Source organism: Barbatula barbatula (assembly GCF_947034865.1).
Source record: "Barbatula barbatula genome assembly, chromosome: 19".
Taxonomy (NCBI): Eukaryota; Metazoa; Chordata; class Actinopteri; order Cypriniformes; family Nemacheilidae; genus Barbatula; species Barbatula barbatula.
This window is the reverse complement of record NC_136782.1, coordinates 6,083,224-6,106,378: the sequence shown is the minus strand read 5'-3', so window position 1 is coordinate 6,106,378 and position 23,155 is coordinate 6,083,224. Positions and strand designations below refer to the sequence as shown.

Sequence of the window (23,155 nt, the reverse complement as noted above, 5' to 3'; positions counted from 1 at the left end):
ATATGTTTTGCTTATAGTCAATGTTTTCTTGTACAGCTGCTTTGTAACAATGAAAATTGTCGAAAGTGCTATATAAATAAAGCTGACTTGACTTGACTTGACTTGACTTGACTTGACTTGACTTGACTTGACTTGACTTTGACCTGACCTGACATTATAATATCATATTCATGTTTACATTACATAATATATTTTATGAGTTTAATGGCAAACACTAATTTTTCAGATAGAAAACAAAAATCATGTTTTGTATTATGTTATCAGGTTTTTATTGTGTTAGTTAACTGTATTTGTGTAGTTATTATTACCCAATCAAACCAATCCAACTGCAGTTTGTATTAATCGCAATTCACAATGAAAAAACGTGATTTCTGAATAGGTTAAAAACGGAGTTATCCGTTTTTTATACATAAATAACATTTAATGAATCACTTGAAACAACAAGCGCACCACGCCCATTTTAGTCAGGCTGTTGTGATTCGTTTTCTTCCGCTTCATGCAGCGCTGCGCAGCCTTTTTTTGACATTGGAATTACCGCGAGAGCTGCTCATTGACCGTCTCACTTACTCTCTCTCGCGGTACCCCATTGTCAGATTTTGATTAGTCTGCGCAGTTGCGAAAAAAGTTTAGTACCCGTGACGCGCGTTCCTCCATGCGTTTACAGCCAGCCACAGAAATGACGCGTCGCGTTTCGCCGCGCACAACTGCACCAGAAATGACTTCGTTCCACTTTCCTGCACGTTCATCAGAACGAAAAGCACATTTATGACATTTCTGACTTCCAGATGACGGAAAGCCGACGGTTGTTAATGTGTTTTTTTCTGTGAGATCATGGCCGCGTCGAGAAACTTTAAACAGAACGAAACCTGGAAGCGTCACATTATCCGACAGCTGAAACATCGCAACATGACGCAAATGAGTGTTTTTCAGGATATCATAAACTCATGTAAGTTAAGCTTTATTAATGCTGTTATTATATATAGAACTGTATCATTGGACATGCGCATGTCATTTGGATATTGTGTTATTGTTTAGTGCGTATTGGTACTTGAACTATTTCCATATAATGTATTGTCTTTATTGTTGTTATATTACACGTGTATGCTTATGTTTTATCATTTACACATTATTTAGAATTCAGTTCACTTTTTGGGTCCATAGACTGTTTGGCAAATATGTGTGATGATAAATGTATAATTTAAGAAACATGTGCACAGCTGTATACTCATAATATTGAAAGGTATTATGGAAAAACATTGAAAATGTGTGTGTGCTTTAAAAAGTAGGAGGTTGTAAATGGTTGAACCACTTGTGCATGCAAACATTATTTTGACATCTTTCCTCTTTTTTTTCATTCACTAGTTTATGATGGTTTCTCTTTACATAGATCACATTCTGCAGGAGAAGTCCAAACAAAGAGCCTTTATAACCAAAGGATTTCTGGGAACAGGGACAAGGTAACTGTACAACATTTGAGTGTTAAACTGTAAATTGTAACACGTAATTGTTACTTTAAAGAGTTATTGCCAACTGCTGGGATTATTAAAGATGATATTTTGTAAAGCTGTGCTTCTAAAACCAGGGGTCGGGGTCCAACAGACAGCCTCGACATCTTCTAACAAACATAAAAAAACAAAAAAAAAACTGAAAGTGAAGACATACATTTGTGTTTTTATCAAGAATATTTCGTTGGGTAGAATTTGTTAATAAGAGGCCTTAAATATTGTTGTGCGTGGGCCTTGAAGTCAAAAAGATTGTCGTACCGTGTAAATACCATGGTACATAGATGTAGTTATTTAGGTAATAAGGTATTTATAAGGTCGTCGTTGTCTGCGATGATGTATGCAACAAAACCGTCTAAAACCATCCTGATACTACCACAGTACTTTAGTTTTATGTATGAATATTTGAGCCGTTCCATCATCCTAAATGTGTTCAGACAGGATCTTTTTGTGTTTTGATCTGACAAAGATCTCTAAGATTTGCTTTTGCGGTCCACACAGGTCCTCCTCTGAGGATTCTTTGGAGTCTCTAAAGACGACCACTGGTGAGGTAAGAGAAGACCTTAACTCTATACGATATCGGTTATAGGTGGTCATCATTTACTCGCCCTCGTGTCATTTTAAACCTGTACGACGTTCTTATTTCAGCAGAACACAAAAGAAGATCATTTGAAGAAAGCTGGTCACAGAACAGCGCCGGCACCTATTCACTTCTACTGTATGGACACAAATGCAATGCAAGTGAATGGGTGCCGGTTAACAACATTCTTCAGAATATCTTCTTTTGTGTTCTGCAAAAGGAAGGAATTCACAATCAGGTTTGAAAGTGAGTAAATGATGACAGAATTTGTATTGTTGGGTGAACTGTCACCTTAAGCAGTGGATTGTTATCACTATATGCATGTTGTCACTTGTTTCACTAAACATGTTTACAAGTTTGACTGCTGTTGTTTCCTCCTGCAAGCATTTAGATGCCCACCAGCAAACCCATAAGTGCAAAGTAAACTCTTACATTGGTGGTGGGTGAGGAGAGACCCCCCTCATATGATTGTAAAACGCTTTGGGCGTGCAGCAATAGACTATAAAGCGCTTTATAAATGCCTCATTCATTCATTGTCTCGTCATCAAAATAATCCTGCAAATAATTTTGTTTCAAAGCACAAATTTAACCAAGTGAATGTTTGCTTGTAGCTATAGGACTCAAAATAGGGAGATACATCTTGGTAAAGATCATAGTAGTCTTAATTTCAGGCATAACCAGTTCTAACATTTCTTGATACTACGCCAAAGCTGTTCCGAGATCAGTTTAGGAGGAAGCATGTGAAAAAACCTGATTCATATCTGCCTTCCATCAGTATTGTTGTCCCCCTCCCATCTTGACAACTGTCAAAAACGCATTTGCACTGAAAGGTTGTTTTACATTTGACAAAATACATTCAATAGGATAAACAAGCAGACTGAGTTTTTTTCCTTATACAGTAGCACGTCTCCTTTAAAATGGATTTTCTTTTTGGCTTTCTAATCTTTTTTCCTTCAGCTTGCATACCAAGTGGTGGAACTGCAGCAGAGAATTCAGATAAAGGAAGCGACACTTGATGAACAGCATTCCAAGTAAATCTCCTTATTCTCTCATTGTTTCTGTCACACACAGTAGCTCACATCATTCCCATACCGCAGTTAAAAAAATCTAATATACGCTTTTGTTGCTCTGCTTTGCAGAACAGTGTGTAATGTATCACCAAATTCCAAAATGAATTAAGATTGACAGTGTTATAGATCTGGCTTATTCATGAAGGGTTTTGTTTGGTGATCAGGCTGGATGTGGTTCAGAATCATCTCAGTGATGTGACATCCGAACACAGTACTCTTCAGGATCGTGTGGCAGAGGTGAAGGAAGCGAACCGTCTCTTGAAACAGAGCTATGACGCGCTGCTGGAGAAGCACCGGCTCATGGACAGTACCTATAGGAATGAAAAGAGCCGCAGTTCGGATATTCTGGAGCTCATGATTCGACCCAAACAGCAGGCTGCTCTCCGCATGAACCATCGTAATGAGAGGAGAGTGAGGTCAGTCGGCTGATGGGATACAAATCTTACACGACAAAAACCTTTTATGTACCATCATCATAAATGCATATAAGGGCGGCCATGTGAAATCTGCACAAATCTGTGTTTTCTGCATTAGTGGTGGGCTTAAGTTTTTTGCAGAATGGTTTGAAATATGAATCGTGAAATGTTTAGGTTTTGGCATTTCATCGATGTTTGTATGCTTTAATGGCAATTTGGTAGTAGTGAACCCGCTTGACTTTCTTCCACAGAACACAAAATAAGATATTTTGAAGAATGTTGTTAATAGCCACCCATTCGCTTGAATTGATTACAATTGAAGTGAATGTGGGGTGCTGTGCTGTTCTGTTACCAACACGTCTTCTCTTGTGTTCTGCAGAAGAAAGAAGGTCATACAGGTTTGAAATGACAAGAGTGTAACTACTGACAGAATTTGTATTTTGAAGGTGAACTACTCTTTTAAGCATACGCTAACTGTGCAAATGTTAATGTCAGTCAGGGTTGCCAACCCCACGGTTTGCACATCTCATATGACATGTCTCTCACCATGGTGGCCCAAAAGTGTTTCGATTGTTTAGAATTGAGACGGAAAAAGTTCTGTTATATAAATAATATATGGAGTTATTAGTGAAAGAGACCCATTGACTCTGTGATTTCTTCCGAGCAAACAATAATGATTTGTGGTTTAGGAAAATAATGTAGTTTCGTATCCTTTTTCATGATCCTAAAGGCAAATTCTGCTCATTTCATTCACACCACATCCTCTTTGATTACAGGGCCAGAGAAGCCAGTCTACACAAAGAGCTTCATATGGCTGCCTGTAAGAAAGTCAATGTTGTTGAGTAAGTATACCGACACTGCTTCTCATTTAATGGGTTTCGTGTAACTAATGGTTAGTGGAAATAATCAGGTCATAAATATTTTCCCACAAATTATTCCAGCAAAAAGAATAGCATGACATTTGCTTTGAGATTGACAAAGGCTTTGTAGTAAATAACAATACAAGGTCAACACGAACGCAACGTTGCATTGGAAAACTGGCGTCATCTTTCATCATTCCTGTGTTCTTTTTGTCTAGAGAGTCTGGAAATATGTCACCCCCAACACCATCACCAAAATGTGAGACTTCAGAGAGGTTGCAAAGATCCCATAGACCCCTTATAAGGTGAAAGGAGAAGCTTTGTATTACTTTTATATTAAAGGCATCTTCAGACACTAGTAGAAATTGAAAGTGGCTGTAAAGAAATGTTAAAGGTTCATTGTATCAACAGTGAAGGACAACAATCCACAGATAACTATAAGAAATGAGCTCATTATCAACCAAAAAACACAGAATAGATGTATGTGGATATAAACAGAAATGCACATGAGACACGCATGTTAATAAACAACAGGAGCAGCAGTGATGGTGTTTACATAAAATAACAAAGTAAAGGTACAGGAGTCTATGTGTGTTCCAGCCGGTTTGTACTTATGTGCTGTGTACGACCTTTCGCTTATAAAAGAAAACTGTTGTTTACACGAATGAACATGCTTTAGCGTAATCGCTGTAAGACAGGGCATGGAAAAACACCCACATTGTTCATATACAGTAATTGTACCCATAGTTTATTGTTGTTGTCTTTTTACTCTCAGGTCTGCTTCAGCTACATCCCCCCATTTCATCAACTCTCTCAAAGGTCTTTTTGAGTAAGTTTTCATTACACGCCAAATCATACCTTTTAGAAACAAACATTACTTACTTTATTGTGCCATACATTAGTTGGCTAGTATCAACTTTACCCCGTATTGACGTAAAGACCTGTTCACACCAATTAATCACTTTAATGAGAAACTATGACAATAACTATATTAGCATCCTAACCAATAGACGATCGTGTTATGTTTATTGTCAATTACACTTTGAATGCAATAAACGCCTGTGTCTCATTACCCACACCTGCCCATTGTTATCATCCCTTGTTAGTTAAATAGAATTTAAACAATGTTGAGGTATGCTAATTTTCATAACAACAGACAGAGAACATTTGCGCTTAATTAAACGCTCATCCTATGGTCGATAAATATGTTCATGTGAGAGTTAAGCACCACGCCGGACATGTAACTTGTAACAAATGTGACAAATACATTTTTTTTATTAGACCAATAAAATGTTAAGCTTCTGAAAGGCTATATATACAACACCGGAATTCTAAGCCTTCAGCTGTGCCTATAACAGGACACATTCAATCAAGTATTCAATCGTAACAATGTGCAACTGACAAATAGCAAAGAAAAGAGGTATGCTTTGCTTAACACATGCTGGGAGAAGTGCTTTATCTTTGAAGCAGAGCTTACTTTGACCAGTTATAATCGAGCAGGTATGTCGCCTCAACCCATAGGTGCCAGATTTGTGTCAGTTGTATATTAACACTTTTGCACATTTATTGCAACTTACGAATTCTGCAGTCGTCTATTTCACACAGCAGGATTTTGAGTCGCCGACAGGTGCATATATTAAGCATGCCTATATTTCACATGTTTCTGCGACAAGTCGCGCACTCAGATCACGTCTTCGATAATTCACAATGCGTGATTTTCACTCACGTGAACGAGCACCGATTTCCCTCAAGGGTCAAAATCATGCAGTGTGAACTCGGCATTAGTCTTAGTCTTGTTAGTTTCCCTGTGCTCTTGTTTTTGCCCCCTCGTGGGAAGTCTTTTGTTTCTATTTTTTATTCGTACTCGTCCTGTTTTGCTCCCCATTGTGGTTTTGTGTTACGTACCGCAGCCTGCGATTGGGTTCTTCCTTACCCGACCCTGAAAAGTATGTAAGGTATTCAATGTACATAAAAACATTAACATGTGTCATATGACATTTCCCTTTGCCACTGGCTTTTTTATTAAAGTGTGATGTCAGTAGTTTTGACCTTGTGTTTGTGTGTCTGTGTTGTGTCCAGGAGAAAGATCAGAGGAAGATCAGTGTGCAGTTCAGATGAAGATCATTATATACCGATAAGTGTCTGTCTGGCTGCCAGAGTCCCGACGAAGGCAATCTATACACTGGTGCGTGTTACTGTATTCAACATCATCAACACAGTTTCCCCATAACATGATTCATCATTCTCACAAGATCCAATGATGTGTGCGTTCCATGATGACTTTCATTCTGTTCTTGTAAAGCAAAGATTGTGAAATGGGAACCAAATTTTCCCTGTTGATGGCGAAACAGTTATTTGATAACATGAAGAAAAAATAAGATGTACCCATACGTTAGGTATCTCCAGTTTAAAAATCAAGCTCCTGAATACGTTTTATATTTTTACGTTGCTGTAATTCATCGTATGGGATTGCTTTTAGGTGCGGCACATAATAAAACGTAGTTTAAGTATTTTATATACGAAAGAAAATGGCAAGTGATGTAAGATATGACTTGAAAATAGAAAGTAACTGGTGGTCTATGGATGGTGTGGGTCTTGTGAAACAAAGCGTCTGTGTGTGTATCTGTGAAAGTGTCTTTATGTAGCACACTGCCGCTCTGTTATGTGCAGTCACTCGGTTATTCACACGGCCATTTTCATTTGAATAGCTAACACCAGGAACCAGTGCTCGCAGCCTGTGATATGGACAGGAGTTAACTCTTCAGATTAAGATAATGTCAAAGCTGATTTCCTGGTTATCATGCAGTTCCTGGCACATTCTAGATTTGGTTGATGTCCAATTACAGTTCTTGTCCCCCTTCAAACCTTAGAAAGAGATTAGGGAAACATCTCAAATTTGCTGGATTTTCTGTGATACATTACTGGCATATATCATCACTCAAGGCTCGTTCTTATCGTTTCCACACCGTAGAAAAGGATATTTCTCTTTTTCAGTTTCACATTAGTATAAAAAAAAAACAGGAAGCACAAAAATTAATATTTTTACAGAGGTAAAAATATAAATTGCCTCAAATGAGACACGGTTACATTAACAATAATGGCATGCATGCCTAATCTCACTGTAACACTATTAGAAAGTACAATTGTGTTATGTTTTTGCTCTTTTTTTGAAGTTCCATGGAGTACGTTAAAAACACATTTGTACATTTCAATATAATTACATATTCATGTCAATATTCTGTGGTATTACCGTTTGACATTCTGTAAAGGATATGACATGGCCACCATGGATTTTTGGGTGTCTTGGTACTACTATAAAACACAGAGATCCTTGAAAATACACAGACTTTGTCCCTCTATGGTTAGATTTTGTTCATTCACACTGCCAGAGATTGTTCTTTAATCTGTGCGTTCGTTTACACGCATCCCATAAAGACACGTGATGTAATATACTGCGCTGTAATGTTATGTTTCCTTCAGGTGTTTTTAGGTGGCTAAATAGTGCCTTCCTTTATTAAGCGCCAAATAGGCCTTTAAAATATATTTTTGGTTTATTATTCTGTAGCATATATTGTTGCTTTTTGCAAAGTCGACAGTTTTAAAACAAACCTTTTAATTCATATTTTTTAATGGTAAATGCAGAACAACGAAGACCATTGAGGCACAAGAATTTAGGCTTTTGCCCAACCAGCTTACGCCAAATATAAGATACATGTAAAATGTCATATGAAGATAAATAAAAGCAAAGTGTTCAGGCTTGTTCGGTGCAAATTCACACAGCCTTAATGAAAAAATATAACAGAACGCTGCAAAGTAAATATTTGCCAGTATTTTTGCAACAGATCATCAGCACACAGCTTTTTCGGCATTGTTTCTGCACAGGGACTGATACCGGTAATGTTACTACGTCCCCTCTCCGGAATCACTTTTCCGATCAATCCGGGACTAGCGTTCACACAGCTAGGCACTTTTCTGGGAATTTTATTGCAATTTTCTGGGATCGGCGGTCTGTGTGAATGGGGTTAACTACTGTATGTTGTGAAATATAAAAACGTATGGAAAGTTCACCCAAAAATAATGATTCTGTCATCATTTACTCACCCTCAAGTTGTTCCAAACCTGTAGAAATGTTGTTATTCCGCAGAACACAAAGAAAGATATTTGGAAGAATGTTTGTGACCCAACAGATCTGGGGCACTAATGAAAACTATAGTAAGAAAAGAAAACTACTATGGCAGTCAATGGTGCCTCAAAACTGTTTGGTTTCCCACATTTCTCGAAATATCTTGTACTGTGTTCAATATAGAGAAACTTTAGAACAACTTGATGGTGAATAACATTGTTTTTGGTAAACTATCCCTTTAATTATAATTTGAATTAAAATTTGGGCATTGAGGTGAGACCATACTGTATTTGTGGTTACTGTCGCTTTACTACATGCAAAAAAACTTGGTTATGTTACCCATGGTTTATTTTCAAAAGAGAAGGGATCAAGTATATTCTTTTCATTATAATATCATGTTAACATCATGGTTCATGAACTTGGTAATCATTTAAAACCAGTTTTCAGTATATACTGCATCAAAGTACTGTAAGATACAATAGTGTTACGTACTATCACTGTGCCATGGTACTGCCACTGAGATCTTTTGAATAACATGTTATTTAGCTGTTAATCTGGGCTATTCGTTTTCTAAATGTGTCGGTCTCAGTGCAGTTATCTAAATCAATAGGCTTTAAAGACACTATTTTTGATCCATAAATGTTCTTTAGGACGCTCATGAGCTGGGAATCAACGCTGTGAGGTTCAGCACCCGTTCAAGCCTGCTGGCTACAGGCGGCACTGACAGAGTTATCAAACTGTGGGACATTGAAGCAGGTACAATGCAATTTAGGAGAAAGCTTGTTTTATTCATTTAATTTCATTTCATTTTTTAATTTAATTTAAATTCTATTCATTATTTATTTTTTATTTAATTAAAATATTGTTCAATTGAATTCTAAATTGTATTATTTATTTATGTTATTTTTTATAACGCTGTTAAAGTGTTGGCTTTTGATAAACATGTGATTGCTTGTAACCACCACCAGATGTCACTCTACTGAAAAAGATCTCAAGTACTCTGAATTTAGTAACATGTTAAAAGCATGTGTTATTGTGACTGTTGTTCTTGTACTTGGGGTTTGTCCGAATTCTAACATTAGAATCGAAACATTAAACTATCGCACACAGACTACAGGAAATGTTAAATATGAATGAGTTAGTTGTAACATGCTTCAGTGTCTTGACAGGAACTCTTCAGAACAGAGGAACATTAAATGGAAGTAATGAAGGCATCACCAGCATTGAATTCGACCCTACGGTAACATACTATCACAATTTACATCAATAAGTACTAATAAATGACACTATAAGCAATTCCTCCTTTATTGTAGCAATTCTTGATCTGTATTAGAGAATAAGATCTTGAAAAGGTTCCAGATCAATCCATCAAGTGTTACATAGTGTGTATGAACAAGCTTTAAGAGCTCCTGGGCTGTTAAGTGTCTGTATTAGTAATACTAGACATTGTTCCTGTAAGACCGTTCAGTTCATGGTGCTGTGGTTTCTCCTCTAATGCATTGTGGGATGTGTCATTGTGCTTCTCAATCAGGGCACTTGGATTTTAGCTGCGTCATATGACAAGTCAGCTCTATTCTGGAAGCTGGATGACAGCGTTCCCAAGGTAACAGAACTTACATCTCACCCACCCAAACCTCCCATGTGTGGGCCTTTCTCTCTGAATTACACCAGAGCATCATACGATGAGACAGATTACAGTGAGACTTTTATAGATGTTTGCTGCTTTCCCTGCTTAGATTTCCTGTTTTACATGACAGTGCAATAAAATGTCCTTTAAGGGGCAGAATGCAGTGTTCATGTCGCTCAGACGGTGGAGTAGGTCAAATGTCACGGGTTCAATAAAAATCTACATTGAATGCATTGTAAATCACATTGTATTACAGAATCTGCCAAATGTATTTTGAAACAAACCGATTTAATATGGGTCATTCCTACTATGCAGTACATTGTAATGTCCACTTAAGATAGAAATGAATTAGAAAAGGGGTTGTTGTTGATATAACACAAAGGATAATACCGAATGACAACTAAATGAAAATTTAAACATCAACATGAACTCAATAGTCACCAAATAATCAAAACAGACAGTTTTTATGTTATTTTAAATGAAAAAACAACAACATTACAGAAAGGTGGACATCAATACAAGGCACAAATAAAAGCAGTTTATGGAAAACTTGGACAAATTTGGCATGAAATGTCAATTCTAATTGTTTTACACAGTGGTGCAGTATTTATTATTCCTATTTATAACATAATTATTAAAAAAAATTGACTTGGACTTGTAATCTTTAATTAAAAACGTTAATCTCCTCCCCCCCTCGAAATGACCTCTCTTCACTTCCGACCTCTCTTCAAATCTTACCCCATTTTGTTGGCAGTTCTCGATGAACGAAATCAAGTCCCGCCCCACCTTTTATCCTCATTTCAGAAGCCATTTCACTCGGATGTGTCACAATATGGAAATAAAAGCTATCGCTACTTCCATTTCATGCCGAATGAAATAGTCCAGGGCGTGAAATTTGGCGACTTCTAGCTGTGAGGTTGCGAATCCCCCGCCCTTTCGAGGCACTGCGGTGGCTGACACAGAACTAAGATGTTGTCTCTTTTTTGCTTCTTTGACAGGGAGATAATGTGTTTAGGAAACCCACTCTGTAGAGCAGTTTGTCTGTGTAGGGCTGTTGTAGAAACAACACGACGAATTTCATGTAAGCCGGTGTATGTAGATAGAAATAACTCATTCTAACGTAAAAAAACATATCGTAAACTCTTTATGTATTTCTGTCAACAGATCCTCCTAAAAATCACACACATCACTGTTAACATTGCCAAGGCAAAGAAATATATAAGTACACAACAATAATGTCTGCTTTCGTCCTGATAAAGCAGTGAGAAAATCCTTCAAGAACAATTTCCTACTGTGTGTCTGGATTAAGATGATAATGATCGATCACATTAAACATAACAGCAAACTAAAGTCACAAGAGATACAGTGACCTCCTAATGTAACATGTATGTAAATATATCTTCCCAAAATACTTATAATTTGGGTAAATAAAAGGCATGTCACAGACACCAAAAACAAAAGAAATAGATATAACTTTTTTATAAAGAATGAGTCTATCCACCTTTTTTTTAATGCGCGAAATTACCCATTATGCCGTGCGTGTCGACTGATGCATAAGATTTTCCGATTCGCCGCTTGATCCCATTAGATTGAATGATTTTAATCTGCCGCTATAATACTTTAATGTCATTTAAAGCAGCATAATGTCAAAGAGCAGTGTCTAAATTATTTCACAGTGGCCGCACGGGCATGAGTCTTTAACCCAGACCTTAAAAAACAACTTTGTTTCTCACCATAAGAAGTTGGACAGCGACATCTACTGGGATGATGACATTAAACTCCGGCCGGGAGGCACGTTTCATTATTGTCTTGTGTACAATAACAGCCTTTGTTGTGACAGCCATTTTCCTGCAAAACGTTTTCGAGAAACTTTATTTTTAACCAATAACAGAAATGTCCACCAACATAGTAACAAATACAAAACGGAAGTGTGGCACATCAAACAGGAAGTTACTCACGGTGATGGCACGGAAAAAGGTGGATACTAAGAAAGAGTAAAGAAGAGTATTTCTTTATTAAAATATGGAATTGTCCATAAAAAAAAAAAAATATATATATATATATATATATACTGTATAATTGCGTTGATACAAACAACATCTAAATAAGCTTTTTTTTCTTGAAGCAAAATTGTATTTATTCAGTTTTTTGTAAGGTTTCGTTACGTTACTCTCTCTTTATAACGTAGCCTTTGTGTGTCGTTTCAGGTTACATTGACCGGTCATTCTCGTAAAGTGACAGCAGCCAGATTTAAGAAAAGTCAGAGACAGGTGGTGACGGGCAGCGCCGACCGAACTGTGAGGATCTGGGACCTCCAGCGAGCAGCGTGTACGTGTCACAAACACAAAACACACTTCTATGCATAGAGTTATGCATATGGAGGTATCTTTTGCATCTGTCGTAACACATGTGACTTTATATTCCCTGTGAAATGCCAGATTACCAGTATTAACCACAACTCTAGAAATAATTTAGGATTTTTTTACTCTCTTTGTACATCGTCCAGGCATCCAAACCATTGAAGTGTTATCCTTCTGTAGTGATGTTGTGTGCTCGGAGTACCTTATCATCAGCAGCCATTATGACAGAAAAATACGTTTCTGGGACAGCAGGTAAGAGCAAAGAAATGACAGCGGCACACGTATAATAAAGCAGTCCTGTAATTAATCTATTTAGTCTGACATATCAAGAATTACTATGTTGTGTTTTCCGAACAACTCGCTGGATAACCACTATAGTAAAATGCAATGTTGGGGAAACGACGGAACTTGCAACCATAGTTGGCTAACAATGCTTTTGGGAAACGCACCCCTTGCCAACTTAGACAGGATGGTGCCATCTCACGATTCAATTCAATTATGATGCGAAGCATCAAATCCTCAAAGCCTGTTTCTCTCACACTTTGTGTTTCGGATCTTCTGAACTATAGCATATATTGTACATATATACATTCACCTAAAGGATTATTAGGAACACCATACTAATACGGTGTTTGACCCCCTTTCCCCTTCAGAACTACCTTAATTCTATGTGGCATTCATTCAACAAGGTGCTGAAAGCATTCTTTAGAGATGTTGGCCCATATTGATAGGATAGCATCTTGCAGTTGATGGAGATTTGTGGGATGCACATCCAGGGCACGAAGCTCCCGTTCCACCACATTTTAGTACAGAGAACTCAGTATCATGTTCAAGAAACCAGTCTGAGATGATTCGAGCTTTGTGACATGGTGCATTATCCTGCTGGAAGTAGCCATCAGAGGATGGGTACATGGTGGTCATAAAGGGATGGACATGGTCAGAAACAATGCTCAGGTAGGCCTTGACATTTAAACGATGCCCAATTGGCACTAAAGTGTGTCAAGAAAACATCCCCCACACCATTACACCACCACCAGCCTGCACAGTGGTAACAAGGCATGATGGATCCATGTTCTCATTCTGTTAACGCCAAATTCTGACTCTACCATCTGAATGTCTCAACAGAAATCGAGACTCATCAGACCAGGCAACATTTTTCCACTCTTCAACTGTCCAATTTTGGTGAGCTCGTGCAAATTATAGCCTCTTTATCCTATTTGTAGTGGTGATGAGTGGTACCCGGTGGGGTCTTCTGCTGTTGTAGCCCATCCGCCTCAAAATGCTTTGCTGCTTACCTCGGTTGTAACGAGTGGATATTTCAGTCAAAGTCTCTTCTATCAGCTTGAATCAGTCGGCCCATTCTCCTCTGACCTCTAGCATCAACAAGGTATTTTCGCCCACAGGACTGCCGCATACTGGATGTTTTTCCCTTTTCACACCATTCTTTGTAAACCCTAGAAATGGTTCTGCGTGAAAATCCCAGAAACTGAGCAGATTGTGAAATACTCAGACCGGCCCGTCTGGCACCAACAACCATGCCACGCTCAAAATTGCTTAAATCACCTTTCTTTCCATTCTGACATTCAGTTTGGAGTTCAGGAGATTGTCTTGACCAGGACCACACCCCTAAATGCATTGAAGCAACTGCCATGTGATTGGTTGATTAGATAATTGCATTAATGAGAAATTGAACAGGTGTTCCTAATAATCCTTTAGGTGAGTGTATGTATAAAACTCTGCGTATCTCTGTGAGTTCTTTTATTTTTAACAGCTCAATGCACATTTCCATCATATACAACCAGGATTTATCCTGTTGATCCCCTTCTCATATTGTTGGCAACAATCAGGTCGTTGTTGTGCGTGTAAATGTGTCCAATCAAGAAAATGTCACATCATAATAAATGTCTTAATCGCTGTAGTGCATTCACATCACGTCACACACGTCTTGTTTTGTAGTTTAATGTGAATAATGAAGCCAGCTGGCAGTGCTTGAATTAGCAGTACTCACTGTTCATCACACGTCCTGCTAGCATGACCAGCTAAAGAAGCGTAGCCTCAGGTGTGTGTGGTGTCATCGCCGGTGAAAGACAGCATGTTTACGCTTTGGTGCTAATGCGTGAGATTGGTCTCTCCTCAAACTCCCTCAGACTGACAGAACTTCTTTCATGTGGGTTGACAGTTTTCGCTCAAAGGCGTTTGTCATGCTCCGCATGAAATTCATTTTACAGATGTGATTTTGTCTTTAGGCTGAATGTTTGATCCTTTGGATTCTATTAAAGCTGCTCCTGTATTTTTTGGAAGGGGAAAACTATGTTAATTTAGTTTAAGTTTTAGATTTAGCTGTAGTTTTGCTTTAATTTAACATAATTTTTATTTATTAGTTTTAATTATAATAATAAAGTTTAGTTTAGTTTAGTTTAGTTTAGTTTAGTTTAGTTTAGTTTAGTTTAGTTTAGTTTAGTTTAGTTTAGTTTAGTTTAGTTTAGTTATTTATAAAGTGTCAAGACGTGTGTCATCTGTACAGACAGAGCTTCGCAGGTATATAAAGTCAGGCGTGTCTTCTTTATACGAGCGGCACACACATGAGTTTTGTTGTAAAGTCAAACAAGCTGTCTTCTTTATACAGTCAACAATTTTTGTCTTGCCTTAAAATTATAAACACCAATCTGTTATTGAGCAAGTGTTCAAAACTGTTTCCTAACAGCTAATAATAATTAATAATCAAACATCCTTTGACTTCAACACACGTAAATGTAGTAAAGTACGTAAAGAAACCTGCAGTTTTTTAATTCAAACAGAGTTTACGATGAAGACGATGAAGTTACAGATTGGGATCTTAAAGTCCCCATGAAATCAAACCGGAAAATTCTACACAGTTTTACACAGTGTTGCAGTGATTATTATAAATGATTTATCTCTCAACAACAACTCTTCTCCACATGACGTCATTATCAAAAAAGAGGTAAATGACTGTACTCACGGTCCAATGGCCAGGCATTTTTAGCCCCCCCCCCCCCTCCAGGCCCAACTTACAACAAACCGATCAAAAAGGGAAGGGCAAAATAAAGCCCCGCCCTACTTTTGTTTTTAATTTCAGAAGCCGTTTCACTAAGATACAAGTCACGATACGAAGAAAAAGCGCAAATGCAAATTCCATTTTCACAAATATTATTTTTGAGTAAAAAATTTTTATGTCAGACATGTGGAACATACAAATGGTCAAAAAATGTCATAAAAAAGTATAAATCCATTGGGTGACAAAGGTAAACCAGCACCTTTTTAAACCGGACATAAAGTCTTTTATTAATTACAGTGATGTCATCAGCTTATATACCTTATTACCGAATATCAATGCCGTTGCATAATTCTTACGTCATACTGCAGCAGGTCTTTATTAATAAATGTCCTTTGGAAATCATCATCTAATGGCAGAATCGTCCCAGTAATAATACAGCACATTTGTTGTGTAACCCATGTTATCCAGCATCAAGGTGGGGTTTGATTGCTGTGATTGAATGAGACGGGTAAAATAACAACATAAAGGATCTTGTTTTGTTTCCGTGGGTCACAAAGCACGACGGCGAACGTAACGGACAATACAGATGACGGCATAGAGATATAAAAAAGAGGCATTATTTACACCACGGCTCAGTCCTTGACATGTCTCATTCACTCCCAGCAACCGCAGCTTTCAGCTGCCAAGGAGCCGAGTGCTCACTTGTCTCCTAGCAACCGTCAGCCCACATAATTGTCTCTCTTCTCATCTTGTTGTAATGGGATTTGAGCTTTATTGTGACATCTGCGTTTCTTATCATTCAATATTTGGACCGTTTGGTTCTTATTTCTTAAGTGACAGTTTCAATGATATTTAATCTGTATTAAAGGGATCGTTCACCCGACAAAAGTATTTTATGTACGCATCTTTATGTTGTTCAAATTAGCAATATAACTCTAATGTCGGTAGAACACAAAAGAAGACATTTAAAAGAAATGTCTCAGTTGTTTGTGTTTATCTAATGAAAGTCAATGGGGGCCAGTGTTGTGTGGTTATCAACGTTCTTCAAAATATCTTCTTTTTGGAATATTAAAGATATATAACCCTTAGTCTGCAAAGCTGCAGTCGCCTCCGTTGTCTTCACGAGTCAATCACTCATAGTGTCGTGAGACAAATCATCATGACATCAATCTGCTTGAAGACTCTAGAGAGCACTGCTGTTGCCAGATCTTAGACTTTCAGGCGGATTAATCCCCAGCATCATGATGCTTGAAATGAAATGACATATCTGTCTTGCTTGTCTCATTTAACAACATCGCTGTACCCTGTGTCAAACGTATTTGCCAATGAACAATATGAAAAAATACATAAAACATTCAGAAAGTGAATACTGAATCTGTATTGCAGGTTGCATATATATGAATAGTCTGGTTCTAAAAAAATCATGATTTTTTATTGTGCATTCCAATTAATATCAATAAAATTACAGTTGATTTGTTTTGATTTAAGCCATAATAACTTCTACAGCAAACTAACACAATTAAAACATGATAACATAATAAAAAATATGTCATTTTGGAACCCAACTCTTCATATGTATATATATAGCAGCATTTCATTTCAATATTTCCTGTATGTCTGTATTCACCAGGGCAGCGACTTGCACACAGGAAGTGGCTCTTCAGGGCAGGGTGACATCACTGGACCTCTGCCCAGATCACAGGCAGTTGCTCAGCTGCTCCAGAGATAACAGCCTACAGCTGCTTGACCTGAGAAACAGCAACGACAGGGTGCTTTTCAGGTAGAAATCCTCAAACTCACACCTGGCCGTTGTTACTAGGTGCCACAGATGCGACTGGAATAGCAGATTATGTGAGCATGTTAGTGTGATAGACTGAAACTGATAGACGTGGTGGGATACTGAAGTTGTTGACTATACTGTATCAGCTTCTGAAAAACATGTTAAAGTATACATGGGTGTGTTAATATAAATTCTTAAAGAATTCATTTGTTACCAATATTTTCAACCATTTGTTTATATTTGACTAAACCCATGATGATAGAATCCAGACATTAGAAAAATACACGACATGACACATCCACGAAATTGCAGAAAAAACTATTGTTACTCAAATATATTACATTCAATCTTTCATTGGTTTTAATGTTTATTAGTAATATCATGGTAATTTATGATAAACACCTTAGACTAACACGTGGCATGTGTAAAAGTACCATGGCATTGCCATCTGATAACATAAGTGCACTTTAGTACTTCCAGTATTTTATTTTTAACTCGCGTTTAAAAATAATGATTCCTCTGTTCAGTACAATATTTATAAGTATGTTATATCTGTACTACATACAGTGTTATATACTGTAGCTTTTTAAGAAACCAGGTCATCTTTACAAACAGAACATGACTGATAAAACCTTAAAGGAGAAGAACTTAAAGGAATCGTTCAACCAAAAATGGATGTTCATCCATAATTTACTCACCCTCATGCTAGACGCTTTTATCTGATGGACACGCCTGGACCAAATGCACCGTCCGGTCTGTGTTTGTTTATCGGTCTGGCTAGTGTCTAACAATATATCTATTTTTAATTTGTTTAATTTACGTTAATATTAATTTATATCAATATTTTATTTGGATTGCATTAAATAAACAATTTGTTGAATGGGTCGTGTAACTTTGACACATTTAGGTTTAGCCAAGGAACGGTTCTTCTACCGGCAAACCTGACTAATACCGGCTAGACATAGTTTTAACTTAGCAGCTAATGCAATTGTTATTTATTTTACTTGTTATCAGAAACTATCTAAGTTAAGGTCACAAAAGCTTGCACGCGCAGTAACGTTTGTTTATGTTGTTGCTTTGAAACCACCCGTACAGTATGACCTTTATCTTCAGCTGGACACACAAGATAATGAATTTATTCTAAAGCAAAACAAATGTTTTTAATAAAAACATGAATAGGTGAGAAAACCACATGCTTACTTGGCGGCACGCCGGCTTCACGTATCTCGAGGTCACTTGTGTAGTTTGTTCAGTGTCCAGCTATAGAAAGAAAGTCATAAACATCTTGGATGGCATTAGGGTGAGTAAATTGTGGGTTCAAATTAATTTTAATGTTGAACAAGCGCTTTCTTTAGTTGTTGTTCATTCTGCAGGAAGCTGAAGTTGTCTCTCTGTGTTATCGTTGTTAGGGCGGAGGGCTTCAAATGTGGAAGCGACAGCACCAAGGCCATCTTCAGGTGAGTCAAAACAAAAAGGACACAAATCATCCATCAGTATCAAGTTTATCTGTGCAGTAATATAAAATCTCATTTGATGCTTACGGTCCCTGAAACATGCTGCTTTTCTCCCATCTAAATGAACCCTCACAGTCTTGTGGATTTACACAGTGACAGAAAATCCAATCTAACCACCTTCATGAACGGGAAAAGGTTGTGAACTCCTGGCTAGAAGCAGCTGGCGAGATGCATTTCATTTGTTACTCGTGTTTTCTAGCGTGTTAGCCGGAATCACATCTTGTTTGGGATTTTCACTCAATCACTTACAAAGGACTAGATGGACACAATTAAATGTATTGTTGATTTGTCAGACCTGTCCTTTTTTGAGAATGAACTGTAACTCTTATAAAAGCGTTTTTTTTCCAAACAGAAATACAGATTTATATGTTTCGGTCCCTTAAATTCACACGGATTGGCTTCTGTATATTTATTGCATACCTAGACGACTTGCAGAACCGTATTGTTGTACTCCATTTTTATGTATTCTCTTCATGAAAGATGTTATCACAACACTTGTTCATGGCTAAAATAGATGTGTCCATTTACAAAACTGGCCTTTGTAAGATGCTGCATTCAAGACAAAAATAGCTGCTTTCAATTTCCAACCTTAAAATTGTAAGCTTTGCTCCTTTTGTTTTATCAAAAATCATGAAACAGAGAGCCCTTGCACGTCTAGCGAACAATTGTTGTTGACGTCTCCATGCACAATCTGACCCACAGATTTCCTCGCGTTGTCAGAAAATAAATGCAACATGCTCCGTTTGATGTTAGATGAGGAACGAGTATTACAGATGAGACTTTTAGCGCCTCTGCGCCTCCCAGCGTAGACATATACAGTTTCCATGGAGACGGCGAGTCCAAAATGCACTGTGGCTTTGGTGTCTTTTTTCACGGCTGGATCTGACATGTGCACTTGAAAGGGAAGAGAAAGCTACAAACAGCCTCCTAATGGTTCCTTTGGCATTCATCAACGCTTTTATCTCTCAACATTTTTTCCATAACTACAGCGTACGTCACTCCGTCACACAGTTATTCAGAGCGTGTATTTACTACAGTCAAATATTCACCCTGTCATGATTGCAAAATGACTGTAAAAGGCTTCGTGACTTCAGGCACCAAAAGTGACAGAAGCAGTTGGCGATGGGATGTAGGCATATTTAAATGACATCCCTGTTGTTCTTCTATTACAGTCCGGATGGGAGTTATCTGGCAGCCGGCTCTGCAGACGGTGCTGTGTACATATGGAAAGTGAACTCTGGAATGCTGGAGAAACGGCTTCCTGACATGCACAGGTGACGCAACATGACATTTATTTAGTTGGAAGTTTACATTTCGTTATCATTGCTTGTCTTCTCTACCTTCAAAAGAATACATTTAACATAGGAAACTTAAATCAAGTGATCAAATATTTCCACCGTTTTTTTTCAGTGCTTCGATAAGTGCCGTGGCTTGGTCGTTGTCAGGCGAACATGTCGTAAGCGTGGACACGAGCCGTCGAGCTGTTCTCTGGCGTGACGTCTGATACCTGACATGGGCGACACAACTCCTCCTGTAGAGTGCACTCAGGGACGTCATCAAAACAGCATTGTTGGGTGGGAAACCTCACACCAGACAACAGGACTCTTAGTGGTGTAACGGTCTTTGTGGCCAAGTAGCTTTGTCATACGGACAGAAGTGCAGAAGTGAATGTCAATTGGAGGTGTCCGGGTTTCGTTTTGGAACAGTTTTGCAAATCATTACGGGTGTGTAACAAAAAGAAAAACGTTGGGCTTTAAAATGACGCTTTCCCCGTTTCGTTTTCGTACATTTGCGTTCCTTTTAGTCGTTTTTTGACCGTTTTTTTTAATTCCATACAATTACAGTTTTTGGACATTATAACTGGAAAGCTTTAAAAAACTACAGTAAAATTATGTTGTTTTTTACAGTGTAGGACGTCTTATAAATAATTCTTAGCAACCTAGCAAATAGGACCATTTGGTGAGCCGTCTAGGATTTATTATCAAAAGAAAACATGAGCAAAATGGGAACAGCTTTTTAAGAGCAAGAGGGGTGGCATGTGCCAGTTTCCTTTAATTCAGTGTTCAGAGAACAAAAGTGTAAAAGTAACTTTGAATGCCCCATATAAGAATGCATAATGTATATTGTAACACGCAGACATTGGTTTATTATGATATTTATACACTGCTGGTCAAAAGTTTTAAAGTGTTTATTTATATTTTGTTCAAATTTTAAACTGTATTGTATCACAAAGGGAACCATGAAAATTATGTTGCGACAAAATATAAAAACTTGTTATATTTTAGCATTTTTAGTGTAGTCACGTCTTGTCATTTTATCAGGCAGCTTCTTTAGGTTTCTTCAGCTTTTAAATAATATTGAAAGATACATTTTAGTTTCTTCGACTTAATAAATAATATTTTTAGCTTTGTAACTCATTTCAGACATTTAAGCATACACCTTTTTAAGAGGATGAGAAACATTTCACTCAAATGTTTTAAAGCTTGACCGGTAGTGTATATATACAGTACACATACGTACACATACTCTATTTCCACACAGCCTCAGGGTAATGCTCAGTTATACCGGATTGACTCTGGTAGTTTATTATAAAGGGACTTGCTTTTAAAAAATGAATGAGAGGAAAGCTTGCCACACTCTTTAGTTCTGCCATAGAGACCCAGTATGCTCACTTCTGAAGCACACTCAGATTAGCATTTAAAAGAGCGCTCCGTCTGATGAGAATCAGACCGCACCGCTTTGACTGACTTTGAAGACTCAAATTACCGCCATCAGACATAACAAAAGTCCAGCGTGATTCACAGACCTCCTGGTGATTTGATTCGCTGCCTTCATTTGCATGTTAAGTGCGGGTGACACGTGGAAAGCTTAATGCAGGACGTATTGTAAGTCTGATATAAATTGATTTAAAACCTCGCTCGTGATAGTTTATACGATAAAGTGCTGCGGAAATCATGGATTCGCATCATTACAAAGAATCGGTCTTGTTATACTACAGTCTCACAAAGAACATGACCAGGATATATTTCTACATTTACATGATCGCAGTGTTTCAGGATGTAGAGGCAGTGCATTCTGAATTCATTGCAGTGATGCAAATCAGCATCAATATAAGGGAATAACTTTATAATAATATGTTAACAGTACATCCATTTTTGTAAAATGCTTTGTTTTTATAATGTTGTAGAATATATAGATTTTCTATTGTTTTTATGTGAACGGACAAGACAAGCAATTACAACCAAGCCAAACTGCAGAGTTGAAGCCACTGACTGTGACCATGAAGTCTATTGTTTACAAAGGAAATTATAGAATATAAATTGTGTGGAGATGTGTCGAGACATGACATGTTTCACAAATGGGGTACAAAGTTGGGCATGAAACACCTTTTTATTATCAAATTTCTGTTCTGTAGTCTGTAGGATTGAATGTGGGTTTTGGTCGTTGATAAGCTTATACTGTACATCCTGTTTTATCCTGAAGATAAAATGTTTTTGTTTCATTAGGTAACCTAAAGGGTAACAGGGTGGGTGGAGTGCAACAGTGGTAGCAGGGTTGAATGGTTGTGCTTGACCAATCTTGCTGTCGAGAGGGACCAGATAGCGTCATATCTTAGGGAACATTATATGTTTGTAACTGGGAGAATATGATGCAGTAACAGGAGACACAGCTGAATAAAACACATCTTACAGATTACGTGATGATGAATGATTGTAATAGTTTTATCAAAACCTTAAATTAAAACCCTTTTTATTGATTTATTCGATGCTTTTAACAGTACTTTCTGTTCATTCTAGGTTTATTTTGTTACATTTAACACGTCCTCAAAACATCAAGATTTGTGTCCGTCACGCTTTAAAACAGAAATGGAACACCAAAGCGAACCCTATTTGTGGAAAGTGCTAATAATATGATTTCAGGATTGATTTTAACACAGTATTAACGTATCTGGTTTCTCAGACTTGTTATTTTAGTGTCATAACAACCTGTTATAATGATGCTGTGGGTAGTGCTGTTGCGTAAAACGTCTTGTCATATTTCGCGTGCCTCTATGACACGGATTCAAGTGTATTTTCCATCGGTGAACTGGACGACACACACCCGTGCTCCATGATAAAAAGGGATACAAATGAATAAAAGCTCGCCATCAATTCACCCGACGGCTCACTGATATGCTTCATCCGGACGTGTATTGATTCACTGCACCCTGAGGGAGTGTACGACAGAAAAGTGACAGCGCTTTGATGATGTAAATAATGCTCGGTTTCACACTCTCTCCAGAATAAAGACGAGCAGAATATATGAGA

General features: G+C 37.6%; 1 protein-coding gene across 2 annotated transcripts; it reads left to right on the top strand.

Moving 5' to 3' along the window:
- The first annotated feature begins 652 nt into the window (after positions 1-652).
- On the top strand, positions 653-22,609 carry atg16l2 (ATG16 autophagy related 16-like 2). Of its 2 annotated transcripts, none has more exons than XM_079482325.1 (18): positions 653-946; positions 1,388-1,457; positions 2,004-2,052; positions 3,040-3,113; positions 3,317-3,568; positions 4,345-4,410; positions 4,647-4,733; positions 5,204-5,257; positions 6,508-6,613; positions 9,202-9,307; positions 9,721-9,791; positions 10,083-10,154; positions 12,386-12,506; positions 12,685-12,790; positions 17,185-17,334; positions 18,744-18,791; positions 20,021-20,122; positions 20,259-22,609. In XM_079482325.1, exons 1-18 carry the CDS (start codon positions 832-834, stop codon positions 20,350-20,352), a joined length of 1,743 nt encoding a protein of 580 aa, XP_079338451.1. In that variant the 5' UTR covers positions 653-831; the 3' UTR covers positions 20,353-22,609. The 2 variants fall into 2 exon arrangements, with proteins under 2 accessions (XP_079338451.1, XP_079338452.1); XM_079482326.1 differs by having other exon boundaries at positions 667-946; positions 1,363-1,457.
- The last annotated feature ends 546 nt before the right edge of the window (positions 22,610-23,155 follow it).